The sequence below is a fragment of the Vidua chalybeata genome, chromosome 1, assembly GCF_026979565.1.
Source record: "Vidua chalybeata isolate OUT-0048 chromosome 1, bVidCha1 merged haplotype, whole genome shotgun sequence".
NCBI classification, from domain to species: Eukaryota; Metazoa; Chordata; class Aves; order Passeriformes; family Viduidae; genus Vidua; species Vidua chalybeata.
This window is the reverse complement of record NC_071530.1, coordinates 35,506,216-35,522,485: the sequence shown is the minus strand read 5'-3', so window position 1 is coordinate 35,522,485 and position 16,270 is coordinate 35,506,216. Positions and strand designations below refer to the sequence as shown.

At 37.5% G+C, this 16,270-nt stretch overlaps 1 protein-coding gene across 2 annotated transcripts in view; it reads left to right on the top strand.

The window, feature by feature from the left end:
• The window catches only part of RFTN1 (raftlin, lipid raft linker 1), a 96,066-nt gene that overhangs the window by 54,736 nt on the left and 25,060 nt on the right, over window positions 1-16,270 (top strand). For both annotated transcript variants that reach the window (XM_053939580.1, XM_053939589.1), the window contains 2 exons: window positions 10,097-10,520; window positions 14,719-14,922. In XM_053939580.1, the coding sequence (XP_053795555.1) occupies window positions 10,097-10,520; window positions 14,719-14,922 (628 nt within the window). The remainder of the gene's footprint in view (window positions 1-10,096; window positions 10,521-14,718; window positions 14,923-16,270) is intronic.

The following is a 16,270-nucleotide window of genomic DNA, read 5'->3' as shown; positions in this document are numbered from 1 at the left end:
AGAGAATACATTGCAAGGATGCTGCCACCCATGTACTTGATCTAGGGTTGGCCTCTGAAAGAGTGACCCCCAGTTCTCTCTGGTACAAAGGCAAGCTGAGCAGAGAAAGCAGGCAGCCTTGAAAGAAAGGCTGTACAATACTAACAACAGAACTCTCATCCTGCATTGCTGAAAGGATCTACCGTATTTGAGCCCTCTTGACAGTTTTATGGAAAAGTAAATGTTACCAGGAATAAAACTGGCATGAGGTATGCCATGAAAATGTTTCACGTGTTAGTTTATTCTCTGAAAATTAATATGCATTGCTAAACTGTAGTTGAATTCAGTGTGCTTCTGAGAAGCGAGACATTTCTTGGAGCAGTTTGATCCCCCTGCTATTATCCGCCCTCTCTTCATTGGAAGAAGCCTCAGGCAGAAGACTGGCTTAATGGTTGGATAAGAAACTGCTACACCCCCTGAAAAACTATGGGTCACTCTCACTGCATGTTTCTCTACTTTGGTGATTTAATTAAAATATTGAGATCCTTCTTTTCTGCTCTCTTGATTTTTTCCCTTCCATTGATCTGCAGCTGTTTTGGAGTTTTCAGAATTACTGCTGTCTTAGTTCATGCACATTGTTTTCTGGACAGTCATCAGTGTTACAGTTCTAATTGGTGAAGAATTTTTGTTAGTGTTGCTCTTAAAAGACAGGTTAATTCTCCAGCTTCTTTTGAGTTGCAAGATAGAAGCAGGCTTGAAGTATTTAGGAGGACTTTGGTTTTTCCTCTAAAATAACAGCTAAATACCTATTTTCAAGAGCTTTTAAAATCTTTTCCATAAATGTTTGTAGTCAAGGGAGTGATTCACTTTTTTTCTACATATTTACTCACATTTGAACGAACATGTGTTTTGTGTGATCAAAACAAGGGGCTTCACATATCCATATTTTGCAGGAAAGCAAAATGAAATGATTCTGAATTCTCAGCTTCTGAGTTTTTAAACTCTCCTCAGCATCTAATTAGGAAATTAGATGCTGAAGAGAGGATGTGGAACATGAGAAACATATCAATGTCTCCCTAATATTATATATTTATATTATTTTTTTTTTGTTAACAGCATGACAAGGAAATGAGAAGACAAAAGATTTTCCTAGAAAATAATGAATGTGAACATTATTGATATTATAATTTTTTTACTGATAATAAGAATAATAATAATAAAAATGCTGGTGTTCATATAGCTGTTACAGCATTTGTCTCTTTCATTGCTTATTCTTCATCTTTTAATTTTTACATTGAGATTTATTTTTTAGAAGGAACAAAGAGATGCAGCTTATGGGTTCTTGTCAGAGTCCAGGACATCCCTCTGGCTGCCCTGGCTGTCTTGAGACCCTGGCAGGGGTCTCAGAGACCCTAGCATGAAGTCAAAAACACTTGTGGCTTCGATTTTAACCTGTAGAAAACTGTCAACTCTAGATGAAGAATTACAAGTCCACAAGGGTTTTAGTAGTGTAATAATTGAACTAACACAGGGTAGAAAAGTAGAATTTTAGGATTTTTAGAATAGGGTTCTAGGGGGTACAAGATGGAGGAATCTGGGAGTGTCCTAGCCTTCTTCTTTGTCTTGTCCTCCATGTCTTAGTGTGATGGTGGCACTTTTCTATTAGTTTAAGGTAGAGATTCACAGTCTAGCATAAGTGATAAGAATTAGTAAAGAAATTGTAAGCATACACATGTAGTTTTGAGTATATAATGTGGGAGCCACCCAAGACTCAAGGCCAAACTGCCTAGCTTCGGTACTAAGCAGACCACAGCAGTTCAGAGAAAGAATATAGAGATAAGAAGAAATAAACAACCTTTAAAAAGCAACTAGACGCATTCCAAGCTCCTTCTTTGTCTGCGTTCGAGCTAAGGAAAAGAAAGCAAAAACTCTTTATGATCTCTCTTAGAGTCACCCTGACCTAAGAACCCCGAAAGAAAGAAATCCACAGGTTCTTAGGAACAATAGTGTGTTAGTGGATTTCTTGACTTGGATGCTGCAGTCTTACAGGGATCTCTTCTGTGAAGTCTGTTTGCTTTGTTGCTACCAGGGGTCCTTAGATGGCTGTTGTAATCCTAAACATTATTCTTTAGTTTACATATGTTTTAGCTGGTCTGTTCAGAAGTTTCCTGCAGGGTGTACAGTCAGAGCAGGTGGCAGTAAATGAGAAAATGGGAAAAATTGAGTCTTTAATACTGCTCAGAGGTTTGTCCTTCAAATAAATAAGCAGTTCAGAGTTATCTCTGTGGCTAAAAAATGACCCTTCTAGAGTCTTGTTTATTACCTAGGATTATTTACCTAGATGTGATTTCAATCTCTTCTAAAATAATTTCTGTCCTTAAAACAAACCCAACAAATCCCACCACAAAACCATCACTCTCCAGGGTATTTGCAAAAGAACAATACAGTGTTATTTCTTCAGTGCATTGTAATGAAAACCATTGCTGAGCACTTAGCTGACAGCTTTGTTTTCTGCATGTTTTCAGTGCAAACAAAACCCCTGTTTTATTTTTTAAGTATTTGGATGTTAGTAGTAGATATGGTCATGAAGTGGAACTTGAAACTCAACATCAATAGTTCAGCTGTTTGTAATCTGCTGTGATAATATTTATTAAAGTGCATTTTGTTAACATTTTCTTAGTGTATATATAACAAGAGATGGTAAAAATAGCATATACTCTATTTTAAACAGCTTGGTGTGAAGGGAAACATCTGTTCCTGCTTAAGCTTCTTTCAACTTGTGTTCTTTTGACTAAGACCTGTAAGAGTGGTGTTGATATATATCTTCCATGGACATTGCAAAACTATTTTCAGGACTCTCCCAGGAGCCTGGTAGTGCTTTTATAATCCTTTGCCCCCACCAGCTTTCAAGTCATCCCCTTGCCCAAGATAAAAATAGATATTATAAAATATGTAGTTGATATTTTTAATGATCCTACTTCTGTCTGGTGGGAAAAAATAACTTTTTAAATAACAATGAATATGATAATGTTTTATGCTGTGCTAAAATAAATTACCAACAAGTTGTTCAAATTGTAATTTTGGCTACGAGTAACAGATGGCTTGATGAAACAATGTGATTTTAAAGAAACACTCTTCAGTTGATATAAAAATAAAAGTAGTATTCCCTGCAAATTAAATGTAAAGCCTGTAAGTTTGAGATTGAATTCCTACTTTTTAAAATACCCCTGTTGTTCTGAATCTTTTTGTTTGTTTGTTTGTTTTCACTGCCTAGAACAGAGATGGACTAAAATCACTCAAGTTGAATCACATTATTGCTAGTTACTAAAATGGTTTTTACTTACAACAATCAACTACACATCTCTGTAAATCTTTTCCCCTTGCTTACGTTCACCAGTTAGTCTAAGAGTTACTCACTAAAGATTCCTGCACAGAACATGGTCTGCATTTTGAAAAATGCCAGTTCTCTAGGGCAAGAGCATGGGACAGAATTTCTACAGACTTATTTTTAAAGTGAACATCAAATATTTGGATTGAGTGAGCATAGCTGGCTGCTCTCTAGCAGTTGTTCCCAAGTCTAAAACAAATTGTAGCGAATAAATCCTATATTATGTGAATAATTTCAACAGTTTTTTCAGAGTTAGGGGAAAGGTGGGAGTATGCAGGTACATTATGTGGCTTTTGAGCAAATACCACACTCACTGAATCTTTGTAGCGTGTGGCCAGCAACTCTTTGCCTTCAATGAAGGAACAGGTGCTAGAAGGTGATGATTTGAGAAAAATCAACACACGCAGGACCTCAGAGGATGAGACTGGTTTCAAGACCTGTCATCTAATGAAATATGCTGAAAGGAGCAAGTGTACTTGCACTGTGCTGCACTGCATCTTTAGCGTGGTTATACTGTTCTCAGGAGTGAATACGATGCGAGCCGGAGAGGAATTTCAAGTTGTTAATCTCACCCCTTTCTTGGCTCGAATAGCAGGAGATGTATAGCTTACTGTAATTTAATATCTCCTGCAGCACTGCCTTAAGATCCCACCTTCTGTTTCTTTCAACACAGCAGTAAGTTGCAGTAGCTCCTCGCTTCAGTACGTTTCTTCTCCCTCTGCTGTTTGTAGCCTTCAGTTCCCTTCTGCAGAGGCTGCTACCAAGGAACATGTTATAAAACTGCAAAGCTTGCTTTCTTGCCTTGTTCAGTGCCTTGTTCTTGTTCTAGTTCTTGTGCCTCTGCCACAATTGCAGTGAGATCTTAAAATGGCAAATCAATGGTTTGGGATTACGGCAGCATTTTCCAAGGCATCCCTCCAGTGTTTTATCCATCATGGCCTCTTTTGATGTAATTGACAGTGAAAATACTTGATCATTTGGAAACTTGAATGCAGACTGGGATTTCACTTTCTAAAAGCTACATTTATATTTGCTTCTATGTGTATGAACGTGAACTATCTATCTCAAATTCAAAATATGGTGAATGTAAACTGGGAAAGGTTAAACGTGTACAGGTTAAACAAAGGAGCATTCTAGTCAGAAAGGTTGCATGGTTTGGAAATCTGCAAGAAGTGAAACAGTCCAGAGTAACAGGATAGAAAAACTATAAGCAGTTGATGCTTTGCTATTTGATTAGCAGATTTTTTTTTTTTTTTTGTAATGTGTTATTAGAGATGCAAAACTACCAAAGTTTCAAAAGTTTTGAGTCATATAGAAAGAACTACATCCTCCTTTAAAACATTAGCTAAGCTTGGTTGGTTTTAAAATAAGCAGTAAACTCTTGATGACTGTTCCTGTCTTCTAAGGAAGGAGCATGTGAGACCTACGGAAAATATAAGAGGCAGACTAAAAGCCTGTCTTAATTTTAAACATCTGTTTCCATAAATGAGCAAAGTAGGAGGGGGATGTGCAGTATTTATGAAGAAACATGTTCTACTCAATATTAATGAAGGAGGACAGAGTTGGAAGACTGTAGTCTTGAGCATACTTTTCCAGTTCCAACTCCTGGCATGCAGTACATAGCATTCTCCTCAAACCACAAGATCGTGTTTTTTGCATGAAGATCCCTTCTGCTGTCTGTTTTCAAAGGAGATTTGCTTGAATCCTAAGAAGAAGGTAGAGAAATGCACTGATGTGGTTTCTGGTACACATTATGATACCTAGTGCCTTTAACATTGTTCTTTTAAAAACAACTAAATAAACAGACAGACAAGACATTTCTTTTAGTGACTTAACACAGTTCATGCTTGGTTTAAATAGACAGCTCTGAGCAAAATTAACCAGCTATTGTTTCCAAGGCCATATGTTTGGCCATCAGTAGGATTAAGTAGCAGTCTTTCCCAAAGTTCACAGCAGAGCTAACTAAATGCATCGGACCATCAGAAAACCACTTCCTTGCTTTTGGAGAATGGCCTTTCTCTAAGAGCATTTTTGGTATGTGTGTTCTTCATAAATTGTTTCTGTGTTTCTATGAAATTCTTTCAGTACTTTGTTATATTATGAACTGTCTAGCAAACCTATTAATGAAATGTTCAGTGCCTAAGTTTTGAAGGTGTTTTTTTCCAGGTCGTCAGAAAGTGTAAGCCTTGAGACTATGTAGGACTGCTGTAAACTCAAGTGCCTTGATGACATTATTAAAACTGCTTTTCCTCTGGACACATTTCAAAAGTGTCCAGCTCCTGGCATTAAAGAGTTAAAAGAAATTCCTAACACTTGCTAAATAATTTGTTTGAAATTATCATCTGAGAGACAACCTCATTATTAAATTGCTGTGTACTGTTTCACATTTTTATTGATTTTGGTGGAATACTACCCTGAGCTTGCTAGAAGTGTTTGATATTCTGTGTGCCGTCCCACGGGGATGTGATCAGGATCTCGCTGTAAGCAATTGCTGAAGCTGACAAAAGTGTATGATTCTGTTCAGCATGGGATCTCTATCCCTGAGTTTCCATAGTTGTACGAGTACCATCATGCTCGCTGTCAGTAGGAGATTATTATGGAGCTGACAATGGAACAAGAAAAACAGACTCATAAGCATTTTGTGGGCTGTACAATGGACTTGCCAAGTGTCTTTATTCAGAATGGATTTGAAAAGAGAACCTGTATGTGACTGCTCAAAATGAGCTTTTGAACATGGGTTCCCACATGACTGTGAGAGCTACAGAGTAAAACAAGTACTTTCCAGAAAAGAGGATCTCATCATTCAGCCATGCTGTTTCCAGGTGTGGTTTTACAGATCTTTAATTTAGACTGTCAGCCATTTTCTAATTAGGGTAGGGAGCCTTCAAGAGAACCAGAAATATTTTAAAAGATGGGACATAAATTGCTACATCAATGTAATGTTTAGTGACACTGCTTTGTGCTGCTGATGGCTCCTTTCTTCCAAATGCAGTATAAAAATAACGGTCAAGCAGTTCTGATATAAACAATAACACTTCCCAAATGTTAAGAATGTTAACACAAATGCCCCAGCTAAAATTTAATCAAGGTAGTGACATCAGGGTTGGACACGGTGCTTGTTCCTATTCCTTCTAAAGTTCGTGGGAGATTTGATATTTATTTCGCAGACAGTGAAGGCTAAATCTGTCATTTTTTTTCCCCTCGGGTAAAATGCCAGGTTTCTAATCAAGCAAATTATAGGGATGACATTAAATTGTTAAACTGCCTTGGCCTTCTGTACACATGAAATTTCACCCCTTCTTTAAGCAGATTCTATTTTTAAACAGCCATAAATCCAATTTGTTGCAAGCCAGTTACAAATGAATTTGGATGTACCCACTTGGGGGTTTATCCAGATTGAAATAAATTAGTTAAGTTCTGCTTCTGTGGTTGAACAATAACGTCTTTTGTGATGGAGATCTGGTCTTGTGTTTGTGGTTAATATCATTCAAGCAGCACTTTATGAGGCAGTGAAAATGTTTCTGTTCCCATCTGGGGAAAGAAGCAAAGAATTTTTTTTCTTAAATTTTGTTGGAATTTCCCTTGTCGAAATTTCCCAAGATGTAAAGAGCAAGTATATAGTATATTCAAGGTATAAAAATTGTCATAGAACAGTTGAAGTTAGTATTGATCACCTAGCATAAGGGCATTTTAAATCTAGATTTTTATCTGATGTGAAAAGTGGTAGAGATGTAGTTGCTGTTTTTATGTTTTTTCCTTTCATTTAGTCATACAATGCACTGTAACACAGACCTTTGTTAGTGCTCTACACTGGCACATAAAGACAAGTAATTATGTTATCTGATCTGGAATATGTCTTGGGTGACCCTGTCCAACTAGCATCATGTTCTTCCCATTCACTTCAGCTTTACCCCTTCTTTCTCCCATACTTTGCCTTCTTACTGATTCCCAGCACTGCATCTGCTGAGATATCCCCAGAAGGCTGTGACAGACATAACTGTCTGTGTGTTCCAGCACAGGATGCTGCAAGGGGGTCCAAAACCTGCAGGTGGCTTACAGAAACAGTCTTTCTGTCCTGTGTGTCTCCTGGGCACAACCTCTCCAGTTACTGAGGTGTGGGTTTGGTTTGGTGGGGGGTTTTTTTGTTTGGTTTGTTTGTTTGGTCAGTTGGGTTCGTTTTTTTTTTTTTTTTCTTTCTTTCTTTTTTTTTTTTTTTTTTTAAGTTCCTATATTCAATCTTTGAAATACAGGAAACAGAAAATGTGATTCTACTGGATGGCATAATTCAGGCTGGATGTGAAGGCAACTAAAATTTCATAATATTTAAGCTCTCAGCAGGATCCTGAAAAACAAATTGCCCTTGTAGTTTGAATGTGTTCAGCCTTTACACTTTCTGATGAAAGATAGCTTCTTCATGGTTTTGTGAAAAGTTGAGAGACTGTGTCTGCTAATACATCACTTTCCTGTTCTGCAGTTTGCATCACACTTTTGATGTAACATTTCCTGCTACATTTGCTTTCTTGAGAATAATGAGATGCTTGGTTTTGCCATATGTCATTGGGAAATTTTGAAATACATGTTTAATTAAGATTTTGTGTTCTGTAGTGTACAGTATTACTGTATTAACAATAATTAATTACAGTAATTAATTACAGTATTAACTTTGTTGGGAAAGGGCCTTGAAGATACAAACTTTTTTCCAACCTTCCTGCTAAGCTGTTTGGCTAATATAGGTAAGACTGTAATTTGGTTTTCAGTTCCTCACGTTTCTATGTTGAGAACAAGAGCCTCAAAAGAAACACCTCAGCTTCAGGTACTCCTTAGAACAAACACAATTTTTTTTTTGAGTAAGCCGAGACTGTGAAACATTGTTACAGTATCTGTGAAAGCTGTTCTCTCTCCTCCGTATCACAGTGTGGGAGTATGATGTAGATTGACAAGCAGTCTTTATTGACCAGGAGCAGTAATATTACCACATATGTACTGTCCTCAAACTCTCTAACTGTTGCATACTAGTTAAATTTCTATAATTAACTGCCCTGCAACCTACTAAACAAATGTAGTGTTGTGTCTGTAGATGAGTGATAAGAGATGAAATGAATTTGTAACTCTATCACTAACTATGTAAAAAAGTAATAATTGAGTTACAATGGAGAGTCAGGACCACTGAGCACATTTTAAATGCATCTGTCACTGATACTCACTTAAACCTTCCTGACCAAAGTAAAAGCTAACTTTCTTTGTAGACAGATACCCTTTTGGCCAGGATACTGCTAATGGTATTTTTATTGTCCTGTTTAGCAATGAACTTTACTTAAGTCAGCATCCCATGTTTCCCAGGCTGAACACCTGTGAAGACCATTGCCTTGTTTCCTGGAGGTCTCTGTTTAAATTCCTGTGATCATGAAATGAAGAGTTAATTTAACATGGAAAATATAATAGTGATTTGAAAGAGGAAGTTCTTGTTGATTAGGCATCGTCTGTAGGTTTGTGTGTTAGGAGCAGCAACATTACCAGGAAGTAAATGATTCATTTAACAAAAGCCAAAAAAAAAAAAAGGGGGGCATGTAGAGAAGATGCAGGATGCAGAAATGAGCTTCCTCCTAAATTTGAAAAAGATACAAAATTCTTCATTTTTACTTGCTACTGAAAAGAAATTCCACTGAACTGTTTTTCCTAAGTTCATGCTAACTTGAGCATAGGCAAAGAATTAATACACTTTAACTCTTTAGAATTGTGTTATGCAGACAAACTGAAATTATTTCTCCATTCTCAAGGCATTTATTTTTGAAAGATTTATGTGTATTTGGAATTTACATTATGTAAAGAGTATACATTAAATGGAAGCCTTTTCATTTTCCTGAATGATTTTGATAAATGAAGCAGTAGACACTCATATGTTTTCACAGAAGTCTGTCTCACACTCGCACTTCTCCTGGGTTTGAGGAGTGTGAGGCTGATGACTCCATAGCGCAGAATCTGCCTGAAAGAGATTTCTTTCTGCTTTGTCTCAAACCTTTGTTAGCTAATGCTGGCTTTATCTAATTGTCATTGCTACTAGCCCAATGCTTTTTTCCTTAGGGTCTTTTGTGATCTGATTCCTTAATTTTCCTCCATTACCTGAAGTGTAAAGGATTAATGTTAGAGCTGTTTAGTTTCCTTTTTCTTCTTTTTAGCTCATGTCACAATGCCTTTTTCTGTTCTGAGTTCTGTATCTTCCCCAAAGTGCTGTATTAAAATAGCTTTCCTTTTATGCGCTTGTTATGTGAAAGTTTGCCATTTGTGTCTCAATCCAAAATAGGACAAACAACAACTGTTGTTATAGAATTAATAAGCTTTTCTTGCATAAATGTCATAATCACACACCTCATACAGCAGAAGATATAATAATGTCTCTGATTTTTTATGATCAATACAAAAGTATTTTTGTAAGAAATACCACTTCTAGTATTTTATTATAAATAAGATTTGTCTCTTGTGAAGAAATATGTGGACATTTCTCTTTTTTCCTCCCTCCTCCCTTCACATTATATCAGATGGTTTGGGCAACTTTTCATCCTGCTTCTTTAGAATGTACCTTTTTATATAAAAACAACATGACAGTTTCTAGTGGTAGTGGACAAAAGTAGCAAAATTACATGCTGGTTGCCTTAAAGGGTGTTATTTTCTGTGTTTCTATTTACCTAAGACAGCTTGACAGTTAAAAATCTAATCTTCTTCTACTTGTAGATTCAAGATGCTGCAAGTCAGGGCTTGAAATTTGTTGGAATTATACCTCAGTACCATTCCCAAAAGAACTGCCTTGTCAGCGCATCCCTGACACCTGCCAGTAACAACTCCGTGCAATCAAGAGATAATAAAAATGTTTCAAATTACCCTGAGGATCATGCTTCACTGGATGGCGAGAAAATAGACAGCACTGATGGATGCAGTACTCCAACACAGAGTGAGCAAAATGCTGACCAGTGTGCCACATCCAGAGAGGGCTGCAGAGGTGAAGGACAGGCTACTGAAGAGCTGAATTCCAGTTCTGTGAAGGGAAGTGAAGAACAGTCTCCACGTGAGAACTTGAGTGTGAGAGAAGCAGCAGACAAGACGAATGGACTTGCAGAGAATGAAACGCCAGCACGATGTGTAAAACCACTTACTGGCAGTAAGTACTGCAGTGACCTCTGGTACATAAAAGCCAAGTTAAAATTGCCTCAATTGCATTCCCAGCTCCTTTGGGGGGTGGGGAGGCAGAGGGGACATTGCCACTGAGGTAGTGAAGAAAAGATGCCCCAAATGAGCCACTTAACCTGATTTCAGCATGGCTACACAGTTCACAGCAACTGAGCAGGAGTCAGATGGCAAAGGAAGAGATGATAAAAGCAGGTGCAGCTTTGTTGTGGCCCACATGTATGCCTGAGTGTGAAGACTTATTTTTGTCTGCTGTTCAGCTGAATTGGTTCATTTCTGTATTTGTTGCCATACCCTGAGAGCTCTTGATCTTTGTGTCCTTTTTGTCTGTTTGAATAAAAAGCCCTGTTAATCTAGCTGACAAGCTTTTGCAGCCATAGAAGGAATATTTCACAAAGACTTACACAGTTAGCCCCTTTGTATCAGGTGAACAGATAGCTGGGATTAAACCACCTCAGGAACAGCATGAATATATGTGATCTGGACTCTGAAGTCTCCTAGTATCCTACAGTGAATGTGGGGGTCAGTGCTCCAGTCAGAATTGTAATAACTGGAAAACAGAAGTAATTTTCCTTGATGACTCATGTTTGCTAATTCATAATAAAATTTCGGTAATGGAGCTCATAATAATTTAGCTTCCAGTTATCATTTTTTTAAAGATTTTTACCCCTGTACTAGTTTATTTCTTTCCTTTCTTTGACATATTTTTTCTCAGGTGGGCTTTCCACTTTTTAAATGTAATTTTATGCCATCAAAGACCACAAGTCTCAGCTGAGATCTAAAATACCCTCCTTAAGGTGTTTGTTGCTCAAATGTTACTTCTGTAGCAGGAACTGTAGTTCAAAATAGGATGTAGACCAGAGTAATTTAGAAAACTAAGAGGAAGAATATTCTTGCTGTGTTTCCAGTTTCAGCCTCAAAATACATTTCTTTCTATGTTTGTTTAAATCCAAGAAAACCATGTTTGTACTCATTTCTCTTACTGCTTTCCTTAATTTCCTTACAGGCTACAAATCTATGCGGGGGGAATGTAAGTGGAATTTCTAAAACTGTCCTTGACTTTAATTTATCCCTGTTCTCTAAGACTTTTCATGGATTCAGTCAAACAATCCTACCCCTGTGGGAATTTCATATATAGGACCCAGAATGACTTTACATTGTACTCCTTGGATTATTGTCTTAGTTTCCGTTGCAGTTTGGTGTAGTTAACTTTTGGATCCAGTTTGCATCACACTCTAGTAACCTTGAAACATAATTGCTTCAGTTTTTGTTGGGCAAGGGGGCACCTAGATTGGGTCAAAGCATAGCTGTTGTTTGAACAATCTCTTCTCTTCTACAACCTTAGGGGTGGGTTGTCCCAGGACTATAATTTTACACATAAAACCTCTCAGTTTTATAGTTAAAAATTAGTTATCTGCAACCAGATCAGTTCTTTCTCTTTTTTACATGCTATCTTTGAGAGAGTTAACTTAGCAAGTTTAATCATCTCTCTGATGCTATTCCTCTCCTTACTGAACACTGACAGTCTTTTGCTACAAGTAACCATGTTCTTAATATTTCTGCATAATGTGAAGCTGATCACCTCTAGTCTTCCCAGCTTTTGTCTGTAACACCCCATGATTGCTGCTGATTTGCCAGAAAAGAGTTTATTTTTAAAATGTATTTAGCTTCCTCAGTTATCTTTCTTTGAGTGCCTTTTAGCTTTATTTTTCATGCATTTTTAAAATTGCTGAGTTATGCAAATACTTTCCAAGACTGAAGGTCCGAGAAGGCAGTTTTGTGTGATAGCTCATCTAAACTAGAATTTTTCCAAATCCTGTACAACACTGCTGATTTCTTTATTACTCTTGAATGAATTCTTGTTATTACAGCACTCCCTTTTCCTCCCATGGAAAATGTATTTCAGTTTTTGGCACCAGTTCTCCATCCTTCCTTGGGAGTGTGAAGATTGAAAGCATCAGGTGGTTGTTTTTTTTCCCTACGTATTCCATGGGAAGTTAACACTCTTAAACTGCTTCTCCCCTACATAAAAGTTCAGGGGAAAAAAATACTCCTTACTATTTGTGGGATCTTAAATATGTTCTTTATTTTAGGTTTTATACTATTCAAGTGTTACTTTTATGCTTCTTCACTTGATTCCTGAATGTGTTGTAGTGCACATTCACTTCCCTCGTTTATAAAAGTCTTTCCAACACAATATTGAAAAATATTTGCCTGTGAACAAGGCACAGATATTCCAGTAGTATGTCCAAAAGTGCTGTGTTACTTAGAACAAAACTGAATAGTGTCTTTGGCTATGCTTGAGGATTTGGGGTCACTGGTGAAAACTGTTGTCAGTAGTGACTGCGGTTAGACAACACCTTCCACTAGACCAGGTTGTCCAGGGATGGGGCAGTCACAACTTTCCTGAGCAATCTGTTCCAGGGCCTCACCACCCTTAGCAGGAAGAATTTCTTCCCAATATATAATCTAACCCTGTCCTCTTTCAGTCTGAAGCCATCACCCCATGTCCTATCACTACATGCCTTGTACAAAATCTCTCTTCAGCTCTCTTGTAGTCTCCCTTTGGATACTGGAAGATTGCTTTGAGGTCTTTCCAGGCTGCACAGCCCAAGTTTCCTCAGTCTTTCCTCATGGGAAAGGTGCCTCATTCCTCTAATCATCTTTGTGGACTTGTAAGTGTCCTTCCTGTGCTGGGAGCCCAGAGCTGGATGCAGTGCTCCAGGTGGGGTCTCAGCAGAGCAGAGGGGCAGAATCACGTCCCTGGCCCTGCTGCCCATGCTGCTTTGGATGCAGCCCAGGATAGGGTTGGATCTCTGGGCTGTGAACACACATTGCTGGGTCATGTCCAGCTTCTCATATCAGTGTCTTAATATGCACCAGAAAGATCTTCTTTTCCAACAAACGACTCTTCTGGGGGTCAGAATCAAAATGATGAGAGAAGCATTCTGTGTGTGCTTTTCTGAGCTAGGATTATCATAATTTCATTCTTTCTAAGCAAGTGATGAACAGCAGGATGATTCCTTTCTATTCTATTTAAAATATAGTTCATGTCTGAGATCATTAGGTCTCTTTTCATGTTGGTTATGAGCTTCCAGCTCTTCTCTTCCAGTGCTGCTAGCCTTTTTCTGAGCATCTCCCTTCTGATATCTTTTTCAATTTACACACTGCTTCTTGCTCAGTGGTGTTTGTTAGAGAGCAGTCTTAATATTTCCCTTGACATCTCTTTTTTTTACTTTTGCTTGAAGTTAGAACCTAATAGCTTGGAAACAACAGGAGCTTATTGAGTGAAGGGATTTAATGTAGTCTTTACCTTTCATATTAATATATTTGGGGAGAATTTTTGGCATTTGGAAGTCAACAGAAATTCTACCATTTATTTCTATGTCCATTAATAAGTAAAATTATAATGTCCAAAATTTTTTGTTGGTTATTTTAATTATGGTTATACCGTTCTGAGAAGGATATCTGCTTTTAAAGTTAATTCCAGTTTAGGGCTGTGAAAGCTCCGTTTTGCTGTCAGCAATGACTTTTTTTCCTGTAGTAACTGCTCCTAAAATATACTGGAGGAGACATGGAAACGAGTCTAGAAGATGTGCTAATTTTTAAGACCCTTTACAATTCCATTTTTAAAATTCATTTGCTGTTGTGTTAATGTCTCACCTTGGCTCAGATCCAGAGTAAATCAACAAAGCAGCTACCAGAGTCTCTACATGAATGATTCATTGCATTTTCTTGAGATGAGGCTGCCATTGGCTTTTTCCATGCTTTTGTGTTATCAAAACTGAGTTATTTAATACTTTAATGGCCATGATCTACAGAATGCAATTCCTTCTAAATTTGCAGTAAGATTTCATGTTTGAGCTGATGATTCCCATAGAGGAATGTTGCATTAGTATTCAGGTATTACTGTCTTTAAATGTTTTATTATCAACAGTGAATCCATTGTGAGTAAGAAATACTGTAAAAGCAAGCAAAATACTGTATTGGGTCTTGAGAGAGTCCTGCTGTGTTGGACTGCAGAAGTGTGTTAAGGAGATGACCGCGTCCCAGAGAATTTTTTGCTGTTGCACAGTGTAATTAGGCAAGGGCAAACAGTGGGTTATGCATTGTTTTAGGTGAAATTTTATTATACAGTTGTTGCATGATTCCATTTTTTTACTCTTTGGTAGAGGCAGAGATCTTCGCTCTCTTCAACAAGCCCCAAACCCCACAAAAATGCAGCCAGTATTATACAGTGACTATCCCTATGAGGATCTCCAGGAATGGGCAGACTGTCAACAGCTTAGAAGCAAATTGGCTGGAGCACATGACAGATCACTTCAGGAAAGGAGGCTCACTGGTAAACGCCATCTTCAGCCTTGGAATGGTAAATGGTATGGAAATTACAGAAAGCATTATGCTGTGATTATTTTCCTTTCTCCTCTAATGGAGGTCATTATCTTTGAAGAGAAGTTATTTGGGAGGTACTTTAATATAGACTTGGGGCAGATTTGTATTAGATCAACCTCTTTGTGAAATGGAATGAAAGTACAGAAAATATTTTGGCATTTGAATAAGGAAAACAGATCATGTGTTGTATTTTTATAAACATACTAGAGATGATACTGTAATTGCAGAAATATACAGAGTTAATAAACAGTACCAAGTAAAGTGAATTAAACTAATAAGATTGCAAAACAGATGACATAAATAGAAGGGTGACTTTGCTGTCCAACCAAATGCTGCATCTGGTTCTGATTGCAGGCCGGTGCAAGGACTCGAGTATTATCTGGCTAACAAGAAATCAATTAATTCCAGTTCTTGCAGAGACCCTTTCCACCTGGATGCCACACTGTTTTACTAAATCGTCTTCTATGTTTGTTTCATCTTAGCTATGAGTGATGGATAAATGTTTGTTTTAATTTAAGAAGATTAAAAATCCTAGATTTTTGCATGTTGTGGAAGAGTGGCAGTGGGTCCAGCTTAGTACTGTAGCCAGTCTGTACCACACTCGTGGCCATCATGGCTTTGAAGGCAAGCCTATTGAACAGAGAAAGACTTGGGTGCATAGATCCAAGAGACATAACCAAGGAGCCATGAGAGCAATTCAAGGGAAGTACTTGAACATAATCCAACTTGCAGTTGGATTAATTTTATTGGAAAATTATGTGACTGGTATACTTCATGGTTAAAATGCTTATGGCTGAATCATTTGCCTAATTTTGGTTTGTTTTGCATTTTTGAAAAGGACTGTGGTAACCCAGAGATTGCACATTCCTACTAAGATTACTTGGTTTATGCATCAAAGTTATAGGGGAGCTGCTTCCAGAGCATCTTCTTACTGTTGGTCTGAATTCCCGAACCCAGGATAAAACACAGGAATATGACTCAGTTCTGGTAAAAGTCAATCAGGAAATTAACAGGCAATCCTAATTTTTCATTTTACAAACAAGTAGCAAAATAAGGGAAGGTCTAAAGTTCAGCTGGTGGAATGCTTTCACACAGCTTCCTGGAAAGCCTTATAATTGCTAGTTAACTTGCTTAAAAACAAATGGTCATTTACTTTATGTATATAAATTGCACAGAGGCAAAGCTAATTGGCTCTATCAGGCTCAGTTATCAGTTTTTTTTTAATAAAATCTGCTTGTCAGTTCATTCTAAAATGTTTTAAACACAGCATTTTCTGTTATTTAAACTTTCAGGGTTCATTTACATAGCAGAGCCCTGTGGGAGGTTCATGTA